At 36.8% G+C, this 22,703-nt stretch overlaps 3 protein-coding genes across 8 annotated transcripts; 1 reads left to right on the top strand and 2 right to left on the bottom strand.

The window, feature by feature from the left end:
- Positions 1-565: 565 nt before the first annotated feature.
- LOC111497679 (methylcrotonoyl-CoA carboxylase subunit alpha, mitochondrial) lies at positions 566-11,052 on the bottom strand. Its single transcript, XM_023148559.1, has 16 exons — positions 10,546-11,052; positions 9,026-9,147; positions 8,554-8,701; positions 8,029-8,166; positions 6,946-7,041; positions 6,806-6,865; positions 5,825-5,917; positions 5,634-5,745; positions 5,215-5,319; positions 4,883-5,019; positions 4,156-4,390; positions 3,911-4,074; positions 2,991-3,107; positions 2,659-2,904; positions 2,476-2,571; positions 566-768 (listed from the first exon to the last, which is right to left on the bottom strand). Exons 1-16 carry the CDS (start codon positions 10,870-10,872, stop codon positions 760-762), a joined length of 2,205 nt encoding a protein of 734 aa, XP_023004327.1. The 5' UTR covers positions 10,873-11,052; the 3' UTR covers positions 566-759.
- A 2,180-nt stretch (positions 11,053-13,232) lies between these two features.
- On the top strand, positions 13,233-20,375 carry LOC111497678 (protein NETWORKED 1D). Of its 3 annotated transcripts, XM_023148558.1 has the most exons (6): positions 13,233-13,567; positions 13,823-13,882; positions 13,989-14,147; positions 14,233-18,285; positions 18,319-18,707; positions 18,990-20,375. In XM_023148558.1, exons 3-6 carry the CDS (start codon positions 14,045-14,047, stop codon positions 20,136-20,138), a joined length of 5,694 nt encoding a protein of 1,897 aa, XP_023004326.1. In that variant the 5' UTR covers positions 13,233-13,567; positions 13,823-13,882; positions 13,989-14,044; the 3' UTR covers positions 20,139-20,375. The 3 variants fall into 3 exon arrangements, with proteins under 3 accessions (XP_023004326.1, XP_023004324.1, XP_023004325.1); XM_023148556.1 differs by having other exon boundaries at positions 14,233-18,707; XM_023148557.1 differs by having other exon boundaries at positions 13,856-13,882; positions 14,233-18,707.
- LOC111497682 (protein ANTAGONIST OF LIKE HETEROCHROMATIN PROTEIN 1) lies at positions 20,375-22,345 on the bottom strand. 4 transcript variants are annotated; one of them, XM_023148563.1, is made up of 3 exons: positions 22,273-22,340; positions 22,010-22,158; positions 20,375-21,631 (listed from the first exon to the last, which is right to left on the bottom strand). In XM_023148563.1, exons 2-3 carry the CDS (start codon positions 22,155-22,157, stop codon positions 20,568-20,570), a joined length of 1,212 nt encoding a protein of 403 aa, XP_023004331.1. In that variant the 5' UTR covers position 22,158; positions 22,273-22,340; the 3' UTR covers positions 20,375-20,567. The 4 variants fall into 4 exon arrangements, 3 of the variants coding, with proteins under 3 accessions (XP_023004331.1, XP_023004332.1, XP_023004330.1); XM_023148564.1 differs by having other exon boundaries at positions 20,375-21,622; positions 22,010-22,345; XM_023148562.1 differs by having other exon boundaries at positions 22,010-22,345.
- Positions 22,346-22,703: the final 358 nt, after the last annotated feature.

The following is a 22,703-nucleotide window of genomic DNA, read 5'->3' on the forward strand; positions in this document are numbered from 1 at the left end:
CATGCATCTCTCCATCTTCAGTAAGTTCAGACACCATTGAAACACAAATCTAGTAGAAAAGTACAGTACTGTTTCTTGAATGTTAATTCTTTAGAGAAAAAATTGAATGTTAATTCTGTAGAGAAAAAATTGACAAATGGAAGAGAATGAACAATCGTACACAATGATAGTAAAAAAAGATTATCGCAGGTCTTACCGATCTAAGAGAGAGACTAGATTCCTCTTATAGATGATAAGATAAAACTCGATCTAATTTCTTTAAGGTATGTTGTTAACTCCATTAATTTAATATCCAAAATTAACTTATCACATAATCCTTATATAACTACAAAATAGAATCATTAACAAGAAGTTATTCAACACAAAATTGAAAGAAACTTTGTTTTAACTATCTATTTAGAACCTTTGGAAATATAAAAACTAAATAAACAATTTTGAAAGTTTAAAGACTTACGAGGCTAAAAATTCCAAACGCCTAGGTCAAAGCATCATGTCATGCAAAAACCTGCCACGACTGATTAGAATCACAATCATGCGTAATAATATTATAAGTGGGAAAAGTAGCCAGGGGAGAGGGAGAGATAATGTATTAAATTAACAAGTGATGTTTTTTTATTGAGTCACAATGATCATATACAACATTTATTTTAATTGATCAGAGGTGACAGCACAACAACCCCTTCAATGGTCGTCATAGCATGAAGAAGCTAAAATGAGCCGTACCTTGCCATTGTCAGGAAAGAAGACGTTCCATTATTTCTAGTTTTTCTGCAGAAACCACAATTTATTTCAACTTCTGATCAAACTCAGTCTAATAATTCAAGAAATGATATTACAAGCCAATTCTAAAGTGGTACTAACATTTGAAGACAATTAAAAGCCACAGTTAAGATGACAGATGTGGTCAATATACCAATCAAAGAGAGATGCCACTCTTCTGAGAAATGATCTCAGGCTAAATTCTTCTCAGTTAGCAACTATATTTTATCTACAAAACTATATCGATGAACTCTCTCATTAAAAGAATTTAGATACAGGTTGATGGTTTAGGCATTTATGTAAAAGAAAATTATTTAATTTGAGTTGTTAAATACGTGTACCTCAATATCCATGCTATTAAGCCCACCAGCTGTGCAAGTAAAAGAAAAGAAAAAGGCAAGAAAATGCCCCCTTTTTTTTCTTTTTCTCTATTCTCTCCTCCTATCATCTCTCCAACAAAAAGATCGAGTAAACAGAGTTTTGTTTGTACCTCCCTTTTCAAGGAGAAAATGGGATTTTGTTGGATTTACTTTCTTTTTCTCCGGAGGGTGGAGTGGATATAATGACAGTTCTACTAGCACTGCACTTGGAACATGTAAAACAATACTAAAGAAAGTGCTAATCTCCTTTACAGCCCCTTCAATAAACCTTCTATGACTACGGATCCAAAGGAGCCGGAATAATCCCTAGTAGTATTACACCAGACTGTTCTTCCACACGCAAACAGGAAACCGATTTGACACAGACGATCATCTCTATTCACAGGACACAATGACGGAGAGATCACAAAAAGAACTTGCAACTCCAGGAATGGGGGATCTGCAAAGGTTCTTACAGAAGACTAGTCTAGTAAAGAGACTTGATTTCTTCTTAGTGAGATTTCTGGAGTAAGATTTTCATTTGACAGTTGAGTTGTGGAGTCGTCAAGGAAAAAAATTCTACCTAAATGGGTGTAGAAGAACCACTCCCCAAGATTTGACCAACTGAAGAGTCCATATCAGCATTGGAATGTCCTAAAGAAGGAAGGTGAAATGAAGTAACTAAAATGGAGTTCAATCGCTGGAGAGCAGTTTCAGCTTTTGAAAGTAACTCCTACGATCACTGAAAATCAAACCCACCTTGTACCAGATAATAATCCTAGCTTTGATAACCTAGATTTTCCCATTGCCAATTATGAGGTAAGAACTGCACTCAACAAGACTCCAATACCCTATGAACAATTTCGTTTCCTATAAAGTATTGTCCCCAGACTTTTCAAGTTTCCACAACGAATCTAGACAGCATTCAAATATCCGAAGTATTCACGATGCCTTGCAACATTCAATATGAAGCCTCAAGCTAATCCTAACTTTGATCACCAAGACTTGCCACTTGCCAAACCTAGGAGTTGAGAACTTGCAGTCAACAACAGCCCATAAACAACTTCATTTCCTATAAAATATTCTCCCAAATTTTTCAAGTTTCCGCAACAGAGAGTAACACCAACTTACCTATAGGAAATAAATTTGAAAAAATTAATCCGACTTTAACCATTAAACATTAAATACAGAGGTGATGGGAACCTTGAGGGTACAAAATTAGGCTGGTTGCAAAATCAGTTATGATATGCTTATTGCTTATTATGTTTCATTATAATCTACATGCATTCATCTAAGTCTCCCACAAAAAAGATAATCAATATAGTCCATAAAATAGTTCTAAAGGTAAATAGCTTACCTTGACACTAAACAAAATACTCCCGTCAGAAACCTGCTGACCTGCTGCAACATGTAGGCCATGGATTTGTCCAGCAATGGGAGCTTTCACAACGTGCTGAAAATTCAAGAGCGGAATATTAGAACTGCAATTGGTGGAAAGAGAGTTACTGAACATTAAAATACACACGGGTCAGTTGCAAACCTCCATTTTCATTGCTTCAAGGACCAACACAGATTGCCCTTCTCCAACTTGATCACCATTTTTCACTAGAACCTTGACCACCAAACCAGCCATGGGAGCAACAACAGTTCCTTCGGGGTGGTGGGATGCTGCCTCAAAACCAGGCTTATGTTGTGATTCATCTTCTTCTGATAAATTTACCCCCAACTTCTGTTTGAAGTGATGATGATGTGACCCATGCCATATATGTATATGCTTTGTCTGATCCTGAACTCAAAATAGTTCCAATGAAGAATACAGAAGGAGAGTGGGTGGGGCGAACTTATTAATACAGGAATAGATTCTTCATTTACCTTCGAGTAAATAGCCAAGCGAACTTCCATGATAATACCATCAACTTCAACTCTGAACTTATATTTTCCAAGGTGAGTAACTTTAACCTCAACTGCAGAAGAACCATGTTCTCCAGTCTGTATACATGTTGAGAACACTCGGTATCATGAATCAAATCAATATACTTTCTTTTTTCTTTCATTTACAAGAGAGCTGCTTTCATTAAGAAGGAATGAAGGATAAATGAGAAAACAGGCCATATATGAACAAGTTGAAACCAAACAAAAGAGCCAACGAAAAGAAAAATTGTAAGAATGTGTTCTGATTGTCAAAAAATTAAAACAATGAAACCATGAAAGATTTGGTTGCATGAACCTCTAGGAAGTGTTGAACTACGCCGAATCCAAATATTACTCTCCACTCTTGAACACCCACATTTTACTGTCTAACCAAATATTTCATAAAATAGAAAAGACTAGCCTGCCAAAGAAAAAGTTCCCCTTCCGTCACCAAAAGAGAAGCAAAATGAGTTTCCCCATTATAGCATAACAGTCTTGTCTAATAATCATCAGACCATTTATAACTTCACAAAGTGGGTCTTATAAGCAACGTCACCAAAACCAGGCATTCAATCCTAACCATACCCGACCACTTGAACTAAATTTTCTCCTGATTGTAGAATGCTCTTCTTCCTGAAATTTCTAAAATCGATCCCACCCAAAACCTTAGAAAGGCACGCCAATACCTCTTTGGTCTTTCCTACTAAAAGCCATGCAGGTGGTCATGAATGGCCTGTATGAAGGTCCAATTTTTTGTGGTTGTTCTCATTTACTCAAGAAAAGTATTTTGTTTCCAAACAAATAACTGTAATGATAAGACAAACAAAAACATAAATGCCGCTAAATGACTACTTGCATGTCTTTTAAAGGCCGAGATGTACCTCAATTAACAAGCCCCCATCTTGCTGGTAGGTAATTGTAAGTGCAAATGGCTTTGAGACACTGCTATCATATGGATTCTCCCACTCATATTCTATTGTGCGCCTAGCACAATGATGGACTCTAAACGGAGGAGGAGAGTACCATATTGAATGTATACCCTTCCCTGGAAACATAAATAATTTTAACTTTAAAAAACGATTTCTAAAGCAATTAACTTCACAGAACTAGATAAAAACTTGCATACCAGAAGATTTTTCATTAAGTTTAGAGAGTTCCAAGCTGACGAGACATGCAGCTGCTAGACGGGCATTAAGCCAAGCAGCATCATATGCTTCTTTTGCCATCACAAGATTAGAAGGATCAACAAAAAGGTCATCTTTATAGTGCTCAATAAAATGAGTTTCCACATCCCCCCGTTCAAATGCATGATGATTTGCAAGCTTTAGTAGAAAGTTTATGTTGGTTGGAACACCTGCAACCTTATGAAAGAACAATTGCCTCAATGATTCAATATGAATTTAGATTTGTGAAATGTTGAAAATTAACTACAGAATGTTAACTCAAGACAATCTTAGCTAGCAACTGTCAATTAAAAACATAAGCCAAGGTCAGAAACCTTTTGGACATCATACCTATAACCAGTACGATCCATATTCACTAGATGCTCACACAAGATAACTGCTTTGAAATAAATGAAAGTAGTGTAAATTTGGCCATGAAGGGAAGTTCCTGGATCAATAGCTGCTATAAAATAACTGTAGTTGCCGTTGAAACAGCCAAGTTTACCACCTTCACTATTTCTAGTTCCAAATTTGTTCTTATTTTCTATAACAGGCCAATTACTAGGGACGTTATCCAAATATCTCAGTGAAATACCGATTTTGAGGTTTCAACTAGACAATTTATTTTTTCAGCTTAAATCAAGTTGAATGCTAAATTCTGCAGAGCAAACTAATTCTGATTAGATTTACCTCAAACTTTGTTAGGCAGTCTTTTAGTTTGACTAATGCTGCAGCACGATTTTCTCCCCAAACAACGAGCTTAGCAATCATTGGATCATAATGCACACTAACAGCATCTCCTTGTTCAACCCCAGTTTCAACTCGAACTGTTAAAGTAGAATTATTGATTTCAAAAAGGAAAAAGTGAAAAGGAAAGATGGAAATCAAAGTGAACGTGAAACTTCAAAGTAAGGCAGTAAACAGTCAGACATGGCTAATGGTTAGAATGTTCCAATAAAACGTGTTTCTAGTTGCAGAAACTGAAGATTGAATTGCTGTACTAATGAAGTAAAGCATCTTACTAGACTGTGAAACGGGAACAGGGCAGTAATGGTGAAGACTTCCAGTAGCTGGAAGAAACCCTTTTGGCACATTTTCTGCATATATGCGGGCTTCAAAAGCATGACCTAACAACAAGTCAAATTAACTTCAGCAGAGTCCGGAATGTGAGCACACATGCAATATCAAATAGAAAAGACTGGAAACTTGAGAGTAAACAATCTCATGGTAAAGAAAGACCATAGTAGGTCACTCTTAAAGGAATAATAAATCTTGCTACTAAATCCCTCCATTTCCACATACATAAATGAGCAACATATTAAATATTTTTTTTAATATTATTACTTTAGTTTACGTATTTAAGTAGCTACAGTACATACACACTAATTGCAACATCTAGGGAAGGTCTCGTGCATCATTATTTCAAGATAACGCAGATTACCAAATAAAGGCACTTGTGACTGGATTATGGGAAGAGATTCTCCATTTGCAACACGGATTTGCCACTCGACAAGATCTTGACCTACTATCATCTCAGTAACAGGATGTTCAACCTGTTTGTAAGAGCCAACTGGCATCAAATAATATCCGTTATAATTTACAACAGGAACTCAAGAAGCTTAATCAAGGAACCTGAAGGCGAGTATTCATCTCCATGAAATAAAATTGACCAGAGATGGTATCAACTATGAACTCCACTGTGCCAGCATTGTAATAACCAACTGCCTTTATGCACCAAATTGAAAACTCAAATTAGTACACTTCAAATCCCTAGAAAGGAGGAAAGAATTGTAAACTTACCTACTGTAATCTAATGAGAAACTTGACTGTTAAAAGGAAAAAGAGAATAAAAATATGCTCTACACCTGGGAAAATAATAACTATCAGCCTCTGCCTAAATAAGTACTAAAAGCACTGGATATGCATCTCTTTACATATACTAATGAATGGGTGTTCATGGTTCACTCAACCTTTCTATAATCACCTCATAATTTTATCACGCCAGGGGAGCTTTGAGGATAGGGATTTCTCAACACCCAAGTATTAAATCAATCAAACATGGAGAGCCACTAATATGCTCGCATGAATTACACATAAAAAACATGCCATGCTTAAGTAACAAGAATAAGGATGCAAACCAAAACCAAAACCAAAAACGCTAGTGAAACCACCAGTACAAAGCTGTTGAGTTGGTTCGAGCAATAGGTATTGTTTAGTTTAGTTTCATAAAATGTAAAACTGAAAATCAATCGATCAATTCAATTTGGATAGATTTTGCCAAATTTAGTAGTCTAGTCAGTTTTTGTTTGGAAGTAGTTTCGATTTTCAATACATATAATTTTTAGCATCAGTTTTTATTTTCTTAGGCCAACATCTGGCTCATTGTTTATCTTGATCGAAAACTGAGCTAAACCAACCTACTTACACCCCAAAAAAGACCCAAAAAAATGTATTCCAATTTGAGGAAAGGATAAATCACGTTATCTTTTACATGAATTTGAAGCATCCAATTCCAATAGTCAACATATGTAGTCTGAGTTAATGTGAGAAATGAGTTATTTTCCAAGTTCAATTACTAACCATTAGATTACATGAAAATTAAGTAGACCTCACCTTAGCTGCAGAGACAGCTGCTTGACCCAAGTGTGATCGGAAGTCGTCCAAAATATTAGGCTGCACCAAAGCAAGTTTAGTTATAGTTGAAATAAAATTATACAGTAAAAAACATATTTAGTAAGAAAAACGCTCATTACAGCTGGAGCTTCTTCAATTATCTTCTGGTGTCTTCTTTGCACACTGCAATCCCTCTCATATAGATGCAGAATGTTCCCGTGTGTGTCCCCAAAAATCTACAGCTTCAACATAATAGGACTAAAGATCAATGCATAAACAAAAAAACGAAAAAATGTGAGCATTAAGTAGTGTCCTTACGTGAAGAAATGCCTAAGGCATTTCGTGATGTTATTGATATTGAATTGTGCCTATCCGAAGCTTATCATTCTTGATATCCTCTCATTTTCAGTGAAGGATCGACCAGAATTATATTTTGGTTTACCACTTCAAAGCGTGTATATAACATTAATTAAAAAAACTAAATTAAAATAAGAAAATAAATGAACTCTATTCAGATCTGGGCAGAATGATCTTCACAAATTGAGCTGTGCTGGTTAGGTTAAGGAAGACTTACTCTTCTATTTGACAAACGGGCTCACCAAATATTCTCATTAATTACGTAGATAAGGTTGTGAGAACCTCCTCAAGACTTCCCAATCCTAAACATCCTTTCGTCTCTTTCCAACATGCTTGATCCTCTTCCCCATCGTTCCTAAACTAGTTACCAACTCCAACTACCATCCATGCATGACTCATACAATATTTGACCAGCTGCCCATCCTACCTCCTCTAAATTCTTGACAAATCATTTTTGTCCCTAAAGAGCATAGAAGAACCAGTCTCCCACAACAACCTTCCACTGTTACAAAAAGTGGGACGTGGAGGAACTCCTCGAGTATACAACAACAGTCTCAACTTGTGGGCCAATGAAACTCCAAACTGATGCAAAAAGCTCTCGTAGATCATTTCTGAAAAAATAAAGGTTCAGAGTTGGACAAGGGTTTAGATCCTATTTTGGTCTAGTGTAATTTTGCTTTCTTTTAAATCTCCATTTTTCTTCCTAAGCTTTTGAGAAGTGTCTGCTTTGGTCCCTGCCATTAATTTTCTTCATAGTCTTAAATGTCATGTATTTGTGAGTGGACTTTACATAGACTTTCGTACATTGCAGGAGACAAAATACCAACATAAGTATTATTTAAAACAATCAAAGCAAAGAAAAATACCTGGACTTCTATGTGCCTTGGCTGGGTGATATATTTTTCTAGCAATATTGTGCTTATGCCAAAAGAAGCTGCAGCCTCACGTTGAGCTCCCAAGAAAGCATCGACAAATTCATTTGGACTATGTACAATCCTCATACCCTAAAAAAATATTTCGAGTAAGAAATCTCACATAACAACAGGGTTAAAAAGATGGCTGTACTTTCATCTGGAAATGAAAATGGAAGGGACATGCCGTTTGGATGATTGATCACCAGCCATTCATATAACTTGGTCCGTAGTTTGAACTTGCATAAATATTTCCCCTCATATAGCTGTTTCTAATTATAATTTCATGATCAAAAAAAGTATACTAATTGCTAGATTTGATATCAGAGGCAGATGGAGCACTCTTCTGCCTCATGCTTGTTGAATCTTTCCAACTCCTGATCAAACACTCAAAAACGAATGGACCAGAAATCTTCTATAAATTTCTGTTCTTATAGACTCTAAAACTTTATAATGCCTAGGCATAAAGAGACTGCCCACCTTTCCCCCACCTCCATGAGTTGGCTTTATTAATATTGGATACCCAATTTTGTCTGCTTCTAACTTCATAGTATCAATATCTTGTTCAGTACCATGGTACCCAGGCACAAGAGGTACGCCAGCTGCACCCATTATTCGCTTTGATGCACTGAAAAAGATTGGTAAAATAACATATTGATTGGCAAGTGGAACAATTACGTCTCAAGAATAGAGAAGCGAAAATTAGTTCTAAGCAAGCAGCTACCCCTTCGCATGCTCAAAAAAGGATGCATATTTGCACACATTACAGATTTATTTGGAAAAAATATACAAAAAAATTAAAGATTAAAAAAAAAAGAAAAATTAAACAAAAACAATAAAGTAAATGAACAGGATAATGTTGTGTCCTGCAGACAATTACCTAAAGAACTTTCTACTACTGCACGTACACAGTGGAAAATCATGAAATGCAGATAGTTTCAATTTCTCATACCTTTTGTCACCCATATGTCGAATTGCAGATGTCGGTGGGCCTATAAATGTAAGGCCCTTGTCTTCACAATGTTGAGCAAAATCAGCACTTTCAGATAAAAACCCATAGCCAGGGTGGATAGCCTATAAACCAAAACAATATACTCACTCTAAAAACCATGCCTTATGTAACCAGAACAAGGATATGACCATCAAATTGAGAAATCTGAGTTAAGTAAATGGTCAGCATCAATAATCAATGAAGAACCCTGGGATGGTGTTGATGTAACGAAAATAATGTCAACTGAGTAATAAACATAAGACAAAACATGCGGATAATTTTGTGCTTTTTTAGTTTAGGATTTTATCTACTTTTTTGTTTTGTACTCCTTTAGGTATGTCTTAAGATTTCGTTTAGGGTAAAATATTTTTTTTCTTTTATGAGAGTTGTCGTACGATGTATTATTTTGTATAATTGACATATGTGTAAAATACCATAAACTTCAATATACAATATCACTATAAGGAAACATTCGTTGCTTTCAATAAAATGACATCTCTAGGTAACATTCATTGCTGACATTGTATACAGCCTTGCATCAAAAGTAGGCATGAAATTTTTTGTTATTAAGTTACCAATTCCAAATCCTCCACATTTTACGGTGTAGGAAACACTACATGCCATCCAAGCAGAGAAGATTTTGCCTATCAGTAGCCAAAAATTAACTACATTGAGAAAAAAAATTAAACTACTATATAATCCCTCAATCAATCACAGAAAATCGATAGAACGATGGACCAAACATCACTAGGATCCCTCACAACCTCCCTAAGGGTTCTACTATTTATTTCTCCCCATAAGATCCACAGCGTAACACAAATCTGCTTGCCAAAAAAATCTCCCCTTCTCACGAAAAGGGGGTGTTCAATAGTGTACTCTCTCCTACGACATCACAACGGAATCCTATCACATCCCGAAAGAAAGGATGGCAACGAGACATCATTGGCCTAGAAAATTTCCACAAAAGGGAGCTTGAAAGAAGATAGGTGTGCCAATCAAAAACAGGGTGCAGTAGGCTCCACACTTCTAGTCACCAAGTCCTCGCCTTCTGGCAGGAGGATGTTCCCACGCAGAGTTTTTCCCAATGTATATTTACCTGGCAATTCAGTATAGCCTTCCATGCAATGAATATCTAATCACCAAAAATAATCATGACTGCATTTCTACTCCCACCCCGGATCAGAGAACCTTCTCCGATAAGTGAATATCCGGTTACCAGGAACATCATTCTCTGTGTAATAGCTATATCAGTAGCTTCTAATAAAACACATTCTCCACATTGGGTTCGAATACGACTTAACATCAAAATAGCATGTTAAATTCAAGTATAATTCAACAGCTGCAAGCATTTAAACAAAATTCAGTACATAAAAAAAACAGAAAATAAACTAAAAAAACATTGCAGTTAGCTAAGAATTTGAGCATTTCCGATGTTTCCATCAATGAAAAAAAAAAAAAAACGAACATAGCTCCATTCTCACCTGTGCACCAGTCCTTGACGCAGCCTCAATAATCGTCGCAGCATTCAGATAACTCAACCGCGCCGGCGAGGGGCCAATATGCACAGCCTCATCAGCCAACTTGACATGAAGCGAATTCCGATCAGCGTCACTAAAAACAGCCACAGTTTGAATCCCCAACCTCCTAGCAGTCCTAGCGATCCGACATGCAATCTCACCTCGATTCGCAATCAAAATCTTCTCGATACGCCGAGCAGGCTCAGTGTAGGAGTTGGACTGCGAGAAGAGTCTTACACGGAGAAGGAAAGGTTTGTTGGGGAGCTTCCGACGGAAAACAATGGACGCCATCGACGCTCCACGGCCTGAAACTGCGCGAACGACAGAGAATTGAACGATGGAAATGGGAATTTACGTATGAAGATTGAGAACTAACGACATTGCATTCGCACAAAATCGTCGATTATTATCTCGGAGATTACAGTTCCGTAGCAAAACAAATTAGTTCGATCTTATCCCGATGAAGGCAACTGTCTTTACCAAAAGTATATTAATTATAAATATAACTTGAAAATAAAGGTATTTGTATATTTATATATATTTTTTATTTTCTATAAGTATAGATTAAAAAAATTAGAAACTAAAAATAAGGAAATAATATATTTTATATTTATTATTATTATTATTATTATTATTAATTAAATAATAAGGAAGAATGAGGATTTTCCAGTAATTGTAGAGGGCGAATTAAATATGAGATATATGGCGTGGCAGATAATGATTTGTTGATTTGTGGGACCAGGAGATGGACGTGGAGTCTTCGTGCAGGGGATAGGGACGAAAGTGACGTGGCAGTGAGTGTGCTGTCGGATTATTCTCACCGGATGAGATTTGGAAGCCCACGCGCCACGCCATTCCATTACCCATTACGCCTTATCCTTCTCAATTATTTTTAAATTATATTTTTTTTTATAAATGTTAAAAGTATTTTTCTTATTTACCTAATTTCTTTTCCTAAAATTTTAATTTTAATTTTAAAAATTATATCTAATTAAGATTATAGCTCCTTCAACACATTTTCTTATAATAAAATGTCATATTTATGGTAAATCGTAATTAAAATATTTGTCTGTAATAAAATATCTATTTAAATATAGTAAAGATCAAAATAATTAATGTTTTGATATATATATATATATAAAAGACCGATCCACTTCATTGGTCTTAGTATAATTTAAAATGGGTTATTTTCAGAAAGAAATTTTTGGCATAGGAAAATCGAGATTTGTGATTGTGGAACTCGAGCACGAAACAAAAGAGTGAGGAATCAACCAAAAAACTCGTGCTTGAAAAATAAATATACATATAAAATGAACCACGCTCTATTCACATCGGAGGAATAACATATGGACAATAATTTCAATAATATAGAAAATATCTTGAGATACAGTTTTAATATCCGTATAAAAACGTTAGTTTATCAGCCATATGTAAATATTTAAATTTACAAATGAGTGAACTTTTTTTAATAAATTGAAAATTTATACTAAACTAATTAATTATATTGCTATTATATTTTTAATGAGAATATTTCAGTATTGGAAAGAATTAAAATTAAGATTTAAAAAAGAAGTGAAAAAAAAAAAAAAAAGGCGCACGTGTGTTGTGTGCACACGTGGCGAGTGTGAAGGGGAGAGAAATGATTAGTGGTGGTGACGAATGAGGACCGCCCACGCCCGCCGTCTCGGACTCTCTGCCAGCTATTATATTATTATAAATTTGGTATTATCTATTATTTAAAATTTTTAAATTTCAACTTTATAATTTAAAAATTCTCATAAATAGTTTAAATTATTAAAAACATTACGATAAAATATTTTTCTCATACTTAATATCAATTAACAATATGATTTGGTTTTTTATATTTTAAGTATGATAAATATAACTAAAACTATAAAGTTTAGGGTTAATAATAAACTAAAATAATGAAATTTGGACATTATTGATAAATGATGATGGAGTTAATAATTATATGGTTACATATTATTATTCTATTATGCAAAGAGCATATTAAATAGCTTACTTATTTTTTATAGGCTTAAAGGATCTCATAAATAATATTAAACTTACCAAATAATTCAACTACATGTAAAATGTAAAAACCATAAAATCAATAATTTCGTTTTTATTTTAAATGAGCAAAACTCGTTCAAATTATTTTTATTTAGATTAATATTTCCGTATCAATAAAAAAAAATGACGCATTATTTTTTTTATCAACACAAAAACAAATTATTATTTTTGTTTCATTTATTTGTTTTTGTATATTTCAATACTAGGTTAAAAGTAACAAAATTGTTATGGGTAATAAAATTAAAAAAATGAATTTTTTTATAATTTCTAAGAATAATTAATAAAAAAATTCGAAAGTCATGAAACACGTGGACATGAGCCAACACAAAATGATGTGGGTCTTGAAACCCTAGAAATAGGGAAGTCAAATTTGGAGAAGCACAAGGAAAAAACATTTTTTTTTTATGCCCTAATCAAAAGGGTAATTTAGTCAAATCAAAATTTCTCATTTAAAAAAAAAATAATAAAAATTCCACATAGACTTTTCACCCCCAACCCACCAAAATATTCTAACATAAATAATTTAACCAAACAATTTTTTATTAAAAAATAATTTTGTCATATTATTAAAAAAAAAAATGCGATGGTCCGTTTACTTTTTTTGGTCGGGTTTTTGGTTTGGTTTGCATTCTGTAAGCCGTAATCGTCCTCTGAGGCAGGTTTTTCTTGGCAAGACTACACCAACAAGGCAATAATAACAGCACTGAACGGAAGAGAGTAGCAGAATTCGAGAGCAATACACAGAAGAAGCAGAGCAAGAACACGAAGAACAAGAATCGATATTAAGATCTGTTAGTTTCTGCGATGGGGTGAGACAGATGCAAAAGCAGCTGAAGCTGATATCTAGTCACAGCTGCTGATCCAACACCCATATGCCAAGTTTTGTTTCTTTTCCTGTTTGATTTCCCATCTGGTAACTTCTAGCTTCTGTTCTTATTCGCCATAGGGTTTCTTTTTGTTCTTCTGGAATCGGATTTTACTTTCGAATTATGTACTTTCATTGATCAAACTGTGGAACCCATCTCGTTTTTTGGTCGTCATGTTCTTGATCTGGGTGTTTCGTGGTCCGATGTTTGATTTTACCGATGACCCTGTTTGAGATTCTTCGTTTCTTCGTTTCTTCTAATTCTTACTTATCTGGGTTTTTTCTGTTGTTGGTTTCTGTCAGCTCACGAACTGCCATTTTCTTCCTCTTTTGTAGCTTCTGGACCTGAGTTTTGTTGATCAGGTACTTCTTTCACTGTTTCTTAGATATGCTCATCTTGATTTTGAGATTCATTTCTCAGTTCATAGGAAAAATTGTATCCAACTGTTATTGTTTTGGGTTCCTGAAGTTGATTATGTAGAAGAGGCCAAAGAATCGAACACTTGGACTTATTTGGCTGAAGTTATGATGACTAGTTCACGTACAAATTCTAGGCGTATGTATTCTTGGTGGTGGGATAGTCATATTAGCCCAAAAAATTCTAGATGGCTTCAAGAAAATCTTACAGGTAAGTTCTTGATCTCTTTCAGCCATTGATTTTTTTTTCAATAGGCTATGGATTGAGTATTACTTGGCTGTCCTGCTTGGAACAGATATGGATGTCAAAGTGAAACAGATGATCAAGCTTCTTGAAGAGGATGCAGATTCCTTTGCAAGGAGGGCTGAGATGTACTACAAGAAGCGCCCCGAGCTTATGAAGTTGGTTGAAGAATTCTACCGTGCATACCGTGCGTTGGCAGAAAGATACGATAATGCAACTGGGGTGCTTCGCCAGGCTCATCGGACGATGGCTGAAGCGTTTCCTAATCAGGTTCCATTTGATGATTCGCCTGCTGGTTTGAGTAATGAGGGTGATCCACGGACACCTGAGATGCCACCCCCTATGCGTGCTCTTTTTGACGCAGATGAGTTGCAAAAGGATGGCTTGGGGTTTTCACCCCAATCCAATGCTGGCAGAAGAAATGGAGCTTTGACGGAAGAATCGAACATCGTTACAGGTCGAAGGGGTTTGAAGCAGTTCAATGATATTTTTGGTTCCGGGGAAGGAAGGGCAAAGAAAGGGCTCAATTTTCAAGTTTTCGAGGAGAATGAACAAAATGGGGGGAACGATATCAAGGTTTCAGCTACTGAGGCCGAGATTTCAGTGTTAAAGGAGGCTCTGGCTAAACTAGAAGCTGAGAAGGAAGCTGGTCTACTTCAATATCAACAGAGTCTTGATAAGCTGTCTAATCTTCAGTTAGAAGTCTCTCGTGCACAAGAGGATTCTACAGAACTTAATGATCGAGCCTCTAAAGCTGAAACTGAGGCTCAGAATTTGAGGGAAGCCCTCAGCAAACTAGAGAGTGAGCAGGAAGCTAGTCTGCTTAAATATCAACAGTGCCTAGACAAAGTATCTCTTCTGGAGAGCAATATCTTCGACGTTCAAAGGGGTGCTGAAGAACTTACTGAGAGAACAAGTAAAGCCGAGAACGAAGCTGAAAGTTTGAGGCAAGGCCTTGCAGAAGTAGGAGCAGAAAAGGAAGCTGCACTTGCTCGATATCGAGAGAGTTTAGAAAGGATAGTGAAACTAGAGGAGAAACTTCTTCATGCAGAGGAGAGTTCCAGACGATACAACGAACAAGCTGAAAAAGCTGAAAGTGAACTGATAATCCTTAAGCAAGCAGTCGAAAAATTAACAGAAGAAATCGAAGCTGCTGCTGTTCAGTACCTGCAGTGCTTGGAGAAGATTTCTAGTCTTGAATATAGACTTTCTTGTGCTGAAGAAGAGGCTGAAAGGCTGCATGGTCAAATCAATGAAGGAGTTTTGAAGTTAAGAAGTGCTGAAGAAAAGTGTCATTTATTGGAGACATCAAACCTAGCTCTGCAATCTGAGTTAGAGTCTTTGGTACTGAAAATGGGGTCTCAAAAAGAAGAACTCACCGAGAATCAAAAAGAACTGGGAAGACTATGGAATTGCATGCAGGACGAGCACTTGCGGTTCGTCGAAGCCGAGACTGCTTTCCAAACATTGCAGGATATGCATTCTCGGACCAAAGAAGAATTGCGTTCGCTTGCTGCTGAGCATAAGAACAGGACACAAATTTTAAAGAATCTGGAAATCCAAAATCAGAGTTTGGTTACAGAAGTCCAGGAGGCTAAGAATGAAGGCAGGAAACTTGATGAACTCAATATGTCTTCAGCTCTGTCAATAAAAAATCTACAAGATGAACTGTCGAGATTGAAGGAGAAGATAAGTAAACTCGAAGCAGAGGTCGAACATCGAACAGACGAAAGAAACGCCCTGCAGCAAGAAATCTACTGTCTGAAAGAAGAGATTAATGAATTGAATAAGAAAAATGTAGCCATAATGGAGCAGGTGGAATCTACTGGCTACAATCTAGACTGCTTTGGAACATCTGTGAAGGAACTGCAAGATGAATATTCAAGGATGAAGGGGAGCTATGAGACAGAGAAAAGTGAGAAAGCAGCTCTCTTGGAGAAGCTAATTATTCTAGAGAAACTGGTCGAGAAAAATGCCTTTTTAGAAAATTCCATTTCTGATATGAGCGTCGACTTGGAAGAAACGAAGGAGAGGGTAAAGATGTTAGAAGAATCTTATCAATCTTTATTGGGAGAGAAATCAACTCTTTCTTCTGAGAAAGTTGTTCTGACCTCTCTACTACAAGTTACAACTAAAAATCTGGAAGAACTCTCAGAAAAAAGTACAGTTCTTGAGAATTCCCTTTCAGATGCAATGGCTGAACTTGAAGCATTAAGGGTGAAATCAAAGGATCTTGAGGACTCCTGCCAATTGCTTGATCAACAGAAGTCTGGGCTCATTACAGAGAGAGAAAGCTTACTATATCAGTTGGATACCTCCCATAACACTCTTGAAGATCTGAATAAAAGATACTGTGAATCATTAGAGAAGCATTTGGTGCTTGCCAACGAAAGAGAATCTGCATTTTGTGAAATAGAAAAGCTAAAGGCTGATTTGGATGCTGAAAAACAAGTTCATTCTAGTTTTACTGAAATCAGCGAAAAACGGCTAGCTGATATGGAGTTGCAAATGCGTCGATTGCAAGAAGAATGCGATCACTGGAAGAAAGATTACGAGGGAGAAACGGAAAAGGCTATAAATTCCCAGTTTATGATCTTCGTCTTACGGAATTGCATGCAAGATATGAAGGATCATAATATCTCTTTAGTTCTAGAGTCTCGAAAACTTTTCGAGGAATCAGAGAGGTCAAAAGAAGCTATCTCTGAATTAGAGCGCGAAAATCTTAATGCTCAGGGGCAGATTAAATCCTTCATTGCGAAAAATAAAATCCTGAGGACAGGGCTTCAACAGGTATTGACAGCTCTTGAAATTCATGCATATCATGGGTTTGATAATGAGGGTGAGCAAGATCAAACGTTTCTGAAGAACATATTTAGCAAACTTGAGGAAAAACAAAATTCCATAAAGGAAATTTATGATGAATACTATCAGTTAGTGATTGAGAAATCTATTACTGAAAAGTTACTTGTGCAACTGAAAAACGAAGCTGCAAACATTTTGATGGAAAGGAATGCATTTGATCAAGAGCACAGAATCCAATCTGAGCAGATATTGATTCTCCAGAGTAGGATTCTGGAGTTGAGTGAAGAGCTGAAGTTGAATGTTATAAAGGGAAACCATAAAGAACAAGTGTTCAAGACAGAAATGGAAAATGTATGCAGGAATCTGCATAATGTGCAGGAAGCTTACCAGATTTTACGAGTATCGAATTCCGAGGCTCTTGATGAGAAATCATCTTTGACAAAAGAAGTCCTCGACTTGGGAAAACAGAGGTATCAACTGGAAGAAGAGAACAATGATATGTTCAATGAAACAATATTTCAAAGTCAACTTTTCCTCATTTGTAAGGATATTATCAATGAAATTCTTGAAGAAATGAGAAAGCTTGCTGAGTGTAGGGATGAACTTCAGATTAGAAACAACGACCTTGACGAGAGAGTAAAGGAACTAGAGAGAAAGTTTGGATATGAAAAAACGATGAACTTAGAACTCACAATGTTCTTGGAGAAGTCGCGTAGCAAGGCTGAAAATTATTTGACCGAGAAGAACACACTTGATCAGGAGTATCAGAACCAATCGGAACGGTATTCGATACTCCAGGTTGAGATGGAGAAACTTCTAGAATTGAATGAGGAAATGAGGTTAAAAATAGTGGAGGGCAGCCGTAAAGAAGAAGCGCTAACGACCGAAATGTCGAATGTATGTAAAAAGCTGCAGAATTTGGAAGGGGCTTATCAGATATTACAAACTGAGAATTGCAAGGCCACTGAAGAGGAGAAGTTCTTGACAAATGAAATCTTAGGCTTGAGGAAGGAGAAACATGAATTAGAGGACACGAACATCGATATGTTCGGTGAAACAATATTTCGAAGTCAACTTTCTTTAATTTACAAGGATATTGTGTCTGAAAATCTTCAAGAACTGAGAAAGCTTGTTGAGTGCATGGATAAACTTCAGTCCACAAACAAAAACCTTGAAGAGAGTTTAAAAATAATGGAAGGGAAGTTGGAGGAAGAACAAACCAAGAACTCTGAGCTCATTATGTCCTTGGCAACGTCGGAACATGTGATTGAGGAAATACGAACATTGCTAAGCTTGAAGGAAGATGAAAAGTTGGAGCTCCTCCGAGCGGTGGAAGAGTTGGAGGAGATGAATGAAGAACAAAAGAAGCACATGGAGTTGGAGCTTCAGATGAGAGACAATGAAGTAGAATCATGGGAGAGTCAAGCTGCAACTTTGTTTGGTGAGCTGCAGATTTCTGCTATTCATCAATCAATTTATGAAGACAAGATTCATGAGCTAACAGAAGCATGCGAGATTCTTCAAGATAGAAATTCTTCAAAAGATTTGGAGATCAAATTGCTGAAGAACAAAATTGTTAGTTCAGAAGGAGAAAATGGCAGAATGAAAACAGAGTTGGCTGCTTATGCGCCGGCTATTCAAACCTTGAAGGATTCTATAAGTTCTCTTGAAAAGCATGCAATTCCTTCAACAAAAAAGCAAAAAATCGACAAACAAGAAGTGAAGGTGATACCAATATCCCTTTATCTGAATATCAATTCTTATTCTCTCTTATAGTTTTTGTTTTCTTACACTAAAATCTGCATGACATTGATACTGAGTCTTCTGAGCCAAGATTAGTTGACTTCTATCTCTACGAGTTTGGTCCGAAAGTTAAAATTCAGCCCCAATAGTTTTAAACGTTAGAATTAGACAGAGGTGCCAGTACTCATGTATCAACAAGTTGTTGCATTTGAAAGGTCTCTGAGTTTTTAATGATCTCATGGCCTTTAACCTTACTTTCTGCAGGAATCTGATTCCGCAACTTCCCAGCAGCCACATAGTGATCAAGTTCACCTTGATGGTTTGGTTGAGCTGCAAGGTTTGAATAGAAGGATTCAAGCAATTGAAGTAGCATTTGAAGAATATGAGGGCCAGACTACACTAGAAAAGTTTAATGCCAGTGCCAAGCTAGAGAAAGCACTGAAGGAGATTGAGGAGGTAAAATCTGGCCAAGAAAGTGGCCATCTGACAAACGACAAATCAGCACTTCGAGGACAGGAGCGTTATAATCAGTCACATTCGAAGTCTGAAATATCTGAAAAAGGAAATGAAGTTCTGACAAAAGACATCCTACTAGATCGGGTTTCTGACCGTTCATCATATGGAAACAGCCAGAGAGAAACTGCAACACCTGGTGATCGGATGCTTCAGCTGTGGGAATCAACTGATCAAGATGGCAGCTATGATTGGGCAGATGGCAAGGCTCCTATGGTGGCAAGCTCATCTATGGAGTATCGTCGGGTTGGATCGACTAGGAGACAAAGTAGCAAGCACCCTTCAAGCGAATCATTGGTCGAGAAGGAGTTGGGTGTGGATAAACTAGAGATCTCCAAGAGGCTCTCTGATCTCCCCCATGAAGGAAACAAGAGAAGGATTCTAGAAAGACTTGATTCTGATGTTCAGAAATTGGCAAATCTTCAGATAACCGTACAAGATTTGAAGAAGAAGATGGATGCTACAGAGAAGAGCAAGATAGAAAAAGGTCTTGAATATGATACAGTGAAGGAGCAAGTAGAAGAAGCTGAAGAAGCCATCACCAAATTGTATGAGATGAACCTTAAACTCACAAAGAATGTTCAAGATAGTTTTCTGGTTGCTGATGGATCATCCACACTGGAACCAGAGGAAAACGACAGTGTCCAAAGTAGGCGAATTTCAGAACAAGCACGGAAGGGATCAGAGAAGATCGGGCGATTGCAGTTGGAGTTAAAGAAGCTACAGTTTCTAATAATGAAACTAGATGGTGAAAGGGAGGCCAGGGGCAAAAGTAAAGTACTCGAGCGGAGTCCAAGAGTTCTTCTAAGAGACTATCTATATGGCGGGACGAGAACGAAGCAGAAGCAAAAGAAGAAGACACCATTTTGTGCTTGTATGAAACCTCCAACAAAGGGTTGAATGAGAGATTGAGTTTATCTGGGAAATAGTTATATTCTAGCTTAATGAACAGGATATTAATTGGTTCGTCATCATCTATTAATTTTTCTTTGTATAGAGGTTCTTATGTTACTTCTAGGTTTGAGATTATGCTGCACATGAAAGGCTGCATCTAATCAGAGAAAGCTGCTCTTTTTAGAGGCTCTTCATTGTTCATATTATATTGTTTCAACTCTTCAATAAATGAGTTCTTAGTTGATCCATATGGTATACAGGGCTTTTCAATGAAGAACATTAATTAAAGAACAAACAATGGCATGGTAGCTAAAATAATCATCTTCATAATGGGAAAATTTTGAACATAATATGCATTAATTCATCGGTGTACATACAACATCAGGTCTTACCAGATCGCCGACAATTTTTGGGGGTCCGAGCAATGTCGAAGTGTTAAGAAGAACAGATTTTCTCTTTGTTTTGATGCCAATGGTTGGCCAAGTTCTCCCTTGAAGTGTTTCCCAATGGATCAATCTGCTTACAACAATGCTCCTGATATCCCAAATCATGATGACCAGATAAAGCAACATCTGGTTGTAACTCATCTCCATTGTCAATTATAATGTTTTGAAGTAAACAGCATACCAATATAATGCTCGGCAACTTCCGCTTGTCGGGTCTCCACATAACCTTGTTGAGGATTCTCCAGCTGCCCTTCAACTGAGAGAATGCCCTCACAGCGAGCGATTTCGCAGCTCCGTGCACAGTATTGAAGTTGAGCTTCAATGGCGGTAGGTCATCGCTTTCATAAGGAGTAATTAACCAAGGAAGAAGAGGATAGCCAACTCCGCCAACTAAGTATTCTCTGATTTCTGATCCTCCAGACAACTTTCTTGCATTTCCGTTCAAACGCTCACCGACATTGCATAGTTTGAAAAACTTTGAGCACTTCAATAATCTACTAGTCGTCATGCCCCCGGGCCAACCAGTTACAATGTCAAGAAATCTCATCTGGTGATCAACGATTCCCTGCAAGAACATACTGTAATTTTTGTTGGTATCACACCAATCATCTGATGTTTGTACTGCAGGAAGGGTCATAATGATGTGTGTTGCATCTATGGCTCCACAACAATTAGGCAGCCCAAAGGAAGCTTCAAACTGTGATTTGATTTCCTCCAACCTGGAGGAACTCGGCCACCGAAGATGGTGCTTCGCACGTTGTTCCAAAGCTTCGACGAATCTCCAAGTAACCTGAGAGACGGTAGACTGACCAACTCCAAAGGAAGCTCCCACAGAAACTTGTGACTCACCAGATGCCAATCTTCTCATAGCAATAGCAACCTGCTTCTCCACACTAAGAAGTCTCCCCTCAATGTTGATAAGCCCGGATGGAGGCCTTGACACGAGATCTTCTCGTACGAGGGAACAAATGTAATCGAAAGTTTTCTTTGAAGTTCGAAAGAAGTACTTGAATACTTCTGCTTCATCATTAGGTCCAGAAGAACCTGCACATACTTAGAAGGCTCCCTGAGATGTTAGAAAATGCCTCAATTATGAAAGTTGTACTGAAAATGAAATGAGCAACAGATCATAATATACCAAAAACCCTTGCAACCAAATTCCCAACAATTCAGACTAACCCAGAATCACAAAATGCCACTTATTTAACATTCCAATTACAGATAAAATTCTCTTACATTCTCAGAAATTATCTAAATGGCTCAAAAATCCCCAACAAAATATCTACTAAGGCTAAAATGACGATTTCCAATTAATCCAGGCAAAAGAAATGTGAAGCATTTGAATTCAGCTCAGGCCAGAAAACCCAAGAACAAAATTGAAAAAAATTTGAAGTAGAATATTGAGATTTGGGGAGGGGGCAAGAGGGGAACCTGAAGTTGAACAGTTCTTGTGCCAGAAAATTTCCCACCAATCGGGCTCTGAGACTCTGGGTTCCATAGGAACGACGCTTAGGTTTTTACATTTCTTCAATTTCTTGGAATCCCTTTTGCGCTTCTTCGATTTCTTAGTGGGCGCCATTCTGGTTAGACGAGGAATCGATCGTCCACCCACCGATAATGGTTCGAGAGGAGAGGTCGGCTCTAATGTGAAAGAAGAAGAACAACAAAAGGAGATCAAGTTGATTGCGATTGACCTGAAAATATTTGGAAATTGAGAAGACGAAGGCACGCACGGGAGAATGAAGCTTCACATTGCACTTCCTCTATTTCTATTTCATTTTTTCATTTTTTTTAAATAATTTCTCTCTATTTTCTCATTGGAATTTATAATTATTAAATACTAAAATAAGTTAATGGCTAACATTGCTGTGGCAAATATCACATATTTTTAATACTCATAATAATCTTAAAATTATGATGAGATAGGACAGGATTTGTCAATTAATTCGATAAAAAAATGACTCGTGAACTGACCCACAACCCAATGCAAACAGTAAAAAAATCTAACTCATAGTTTGGGTTGGATAGTTCAAATTCATCTCTGGTTCTTGAGTCATATGAACCCTTGAACGGGTTATAATCAAAGAATACTTTTTCCATTCGTATGAGGCCTCTTAGAGAAGCT

This window comes from Cucurbita maxima, unplaced genomic scaffold (genome assembly GCF_002738345.1).
Source record: "Cucurbita maxima cultivar Rimu unplaced genomic scaffold, Cmax_1.0 Cma_Scf00024, whole genome shotgun sequence".
Taxonomy (NCBI): Eukaryota; Viridiplantae; Streptophyta; class Magnoliopsida; order Cucurbitales; family Cucurbitaceae; genus Cucurbita; species Cucurbita maxima.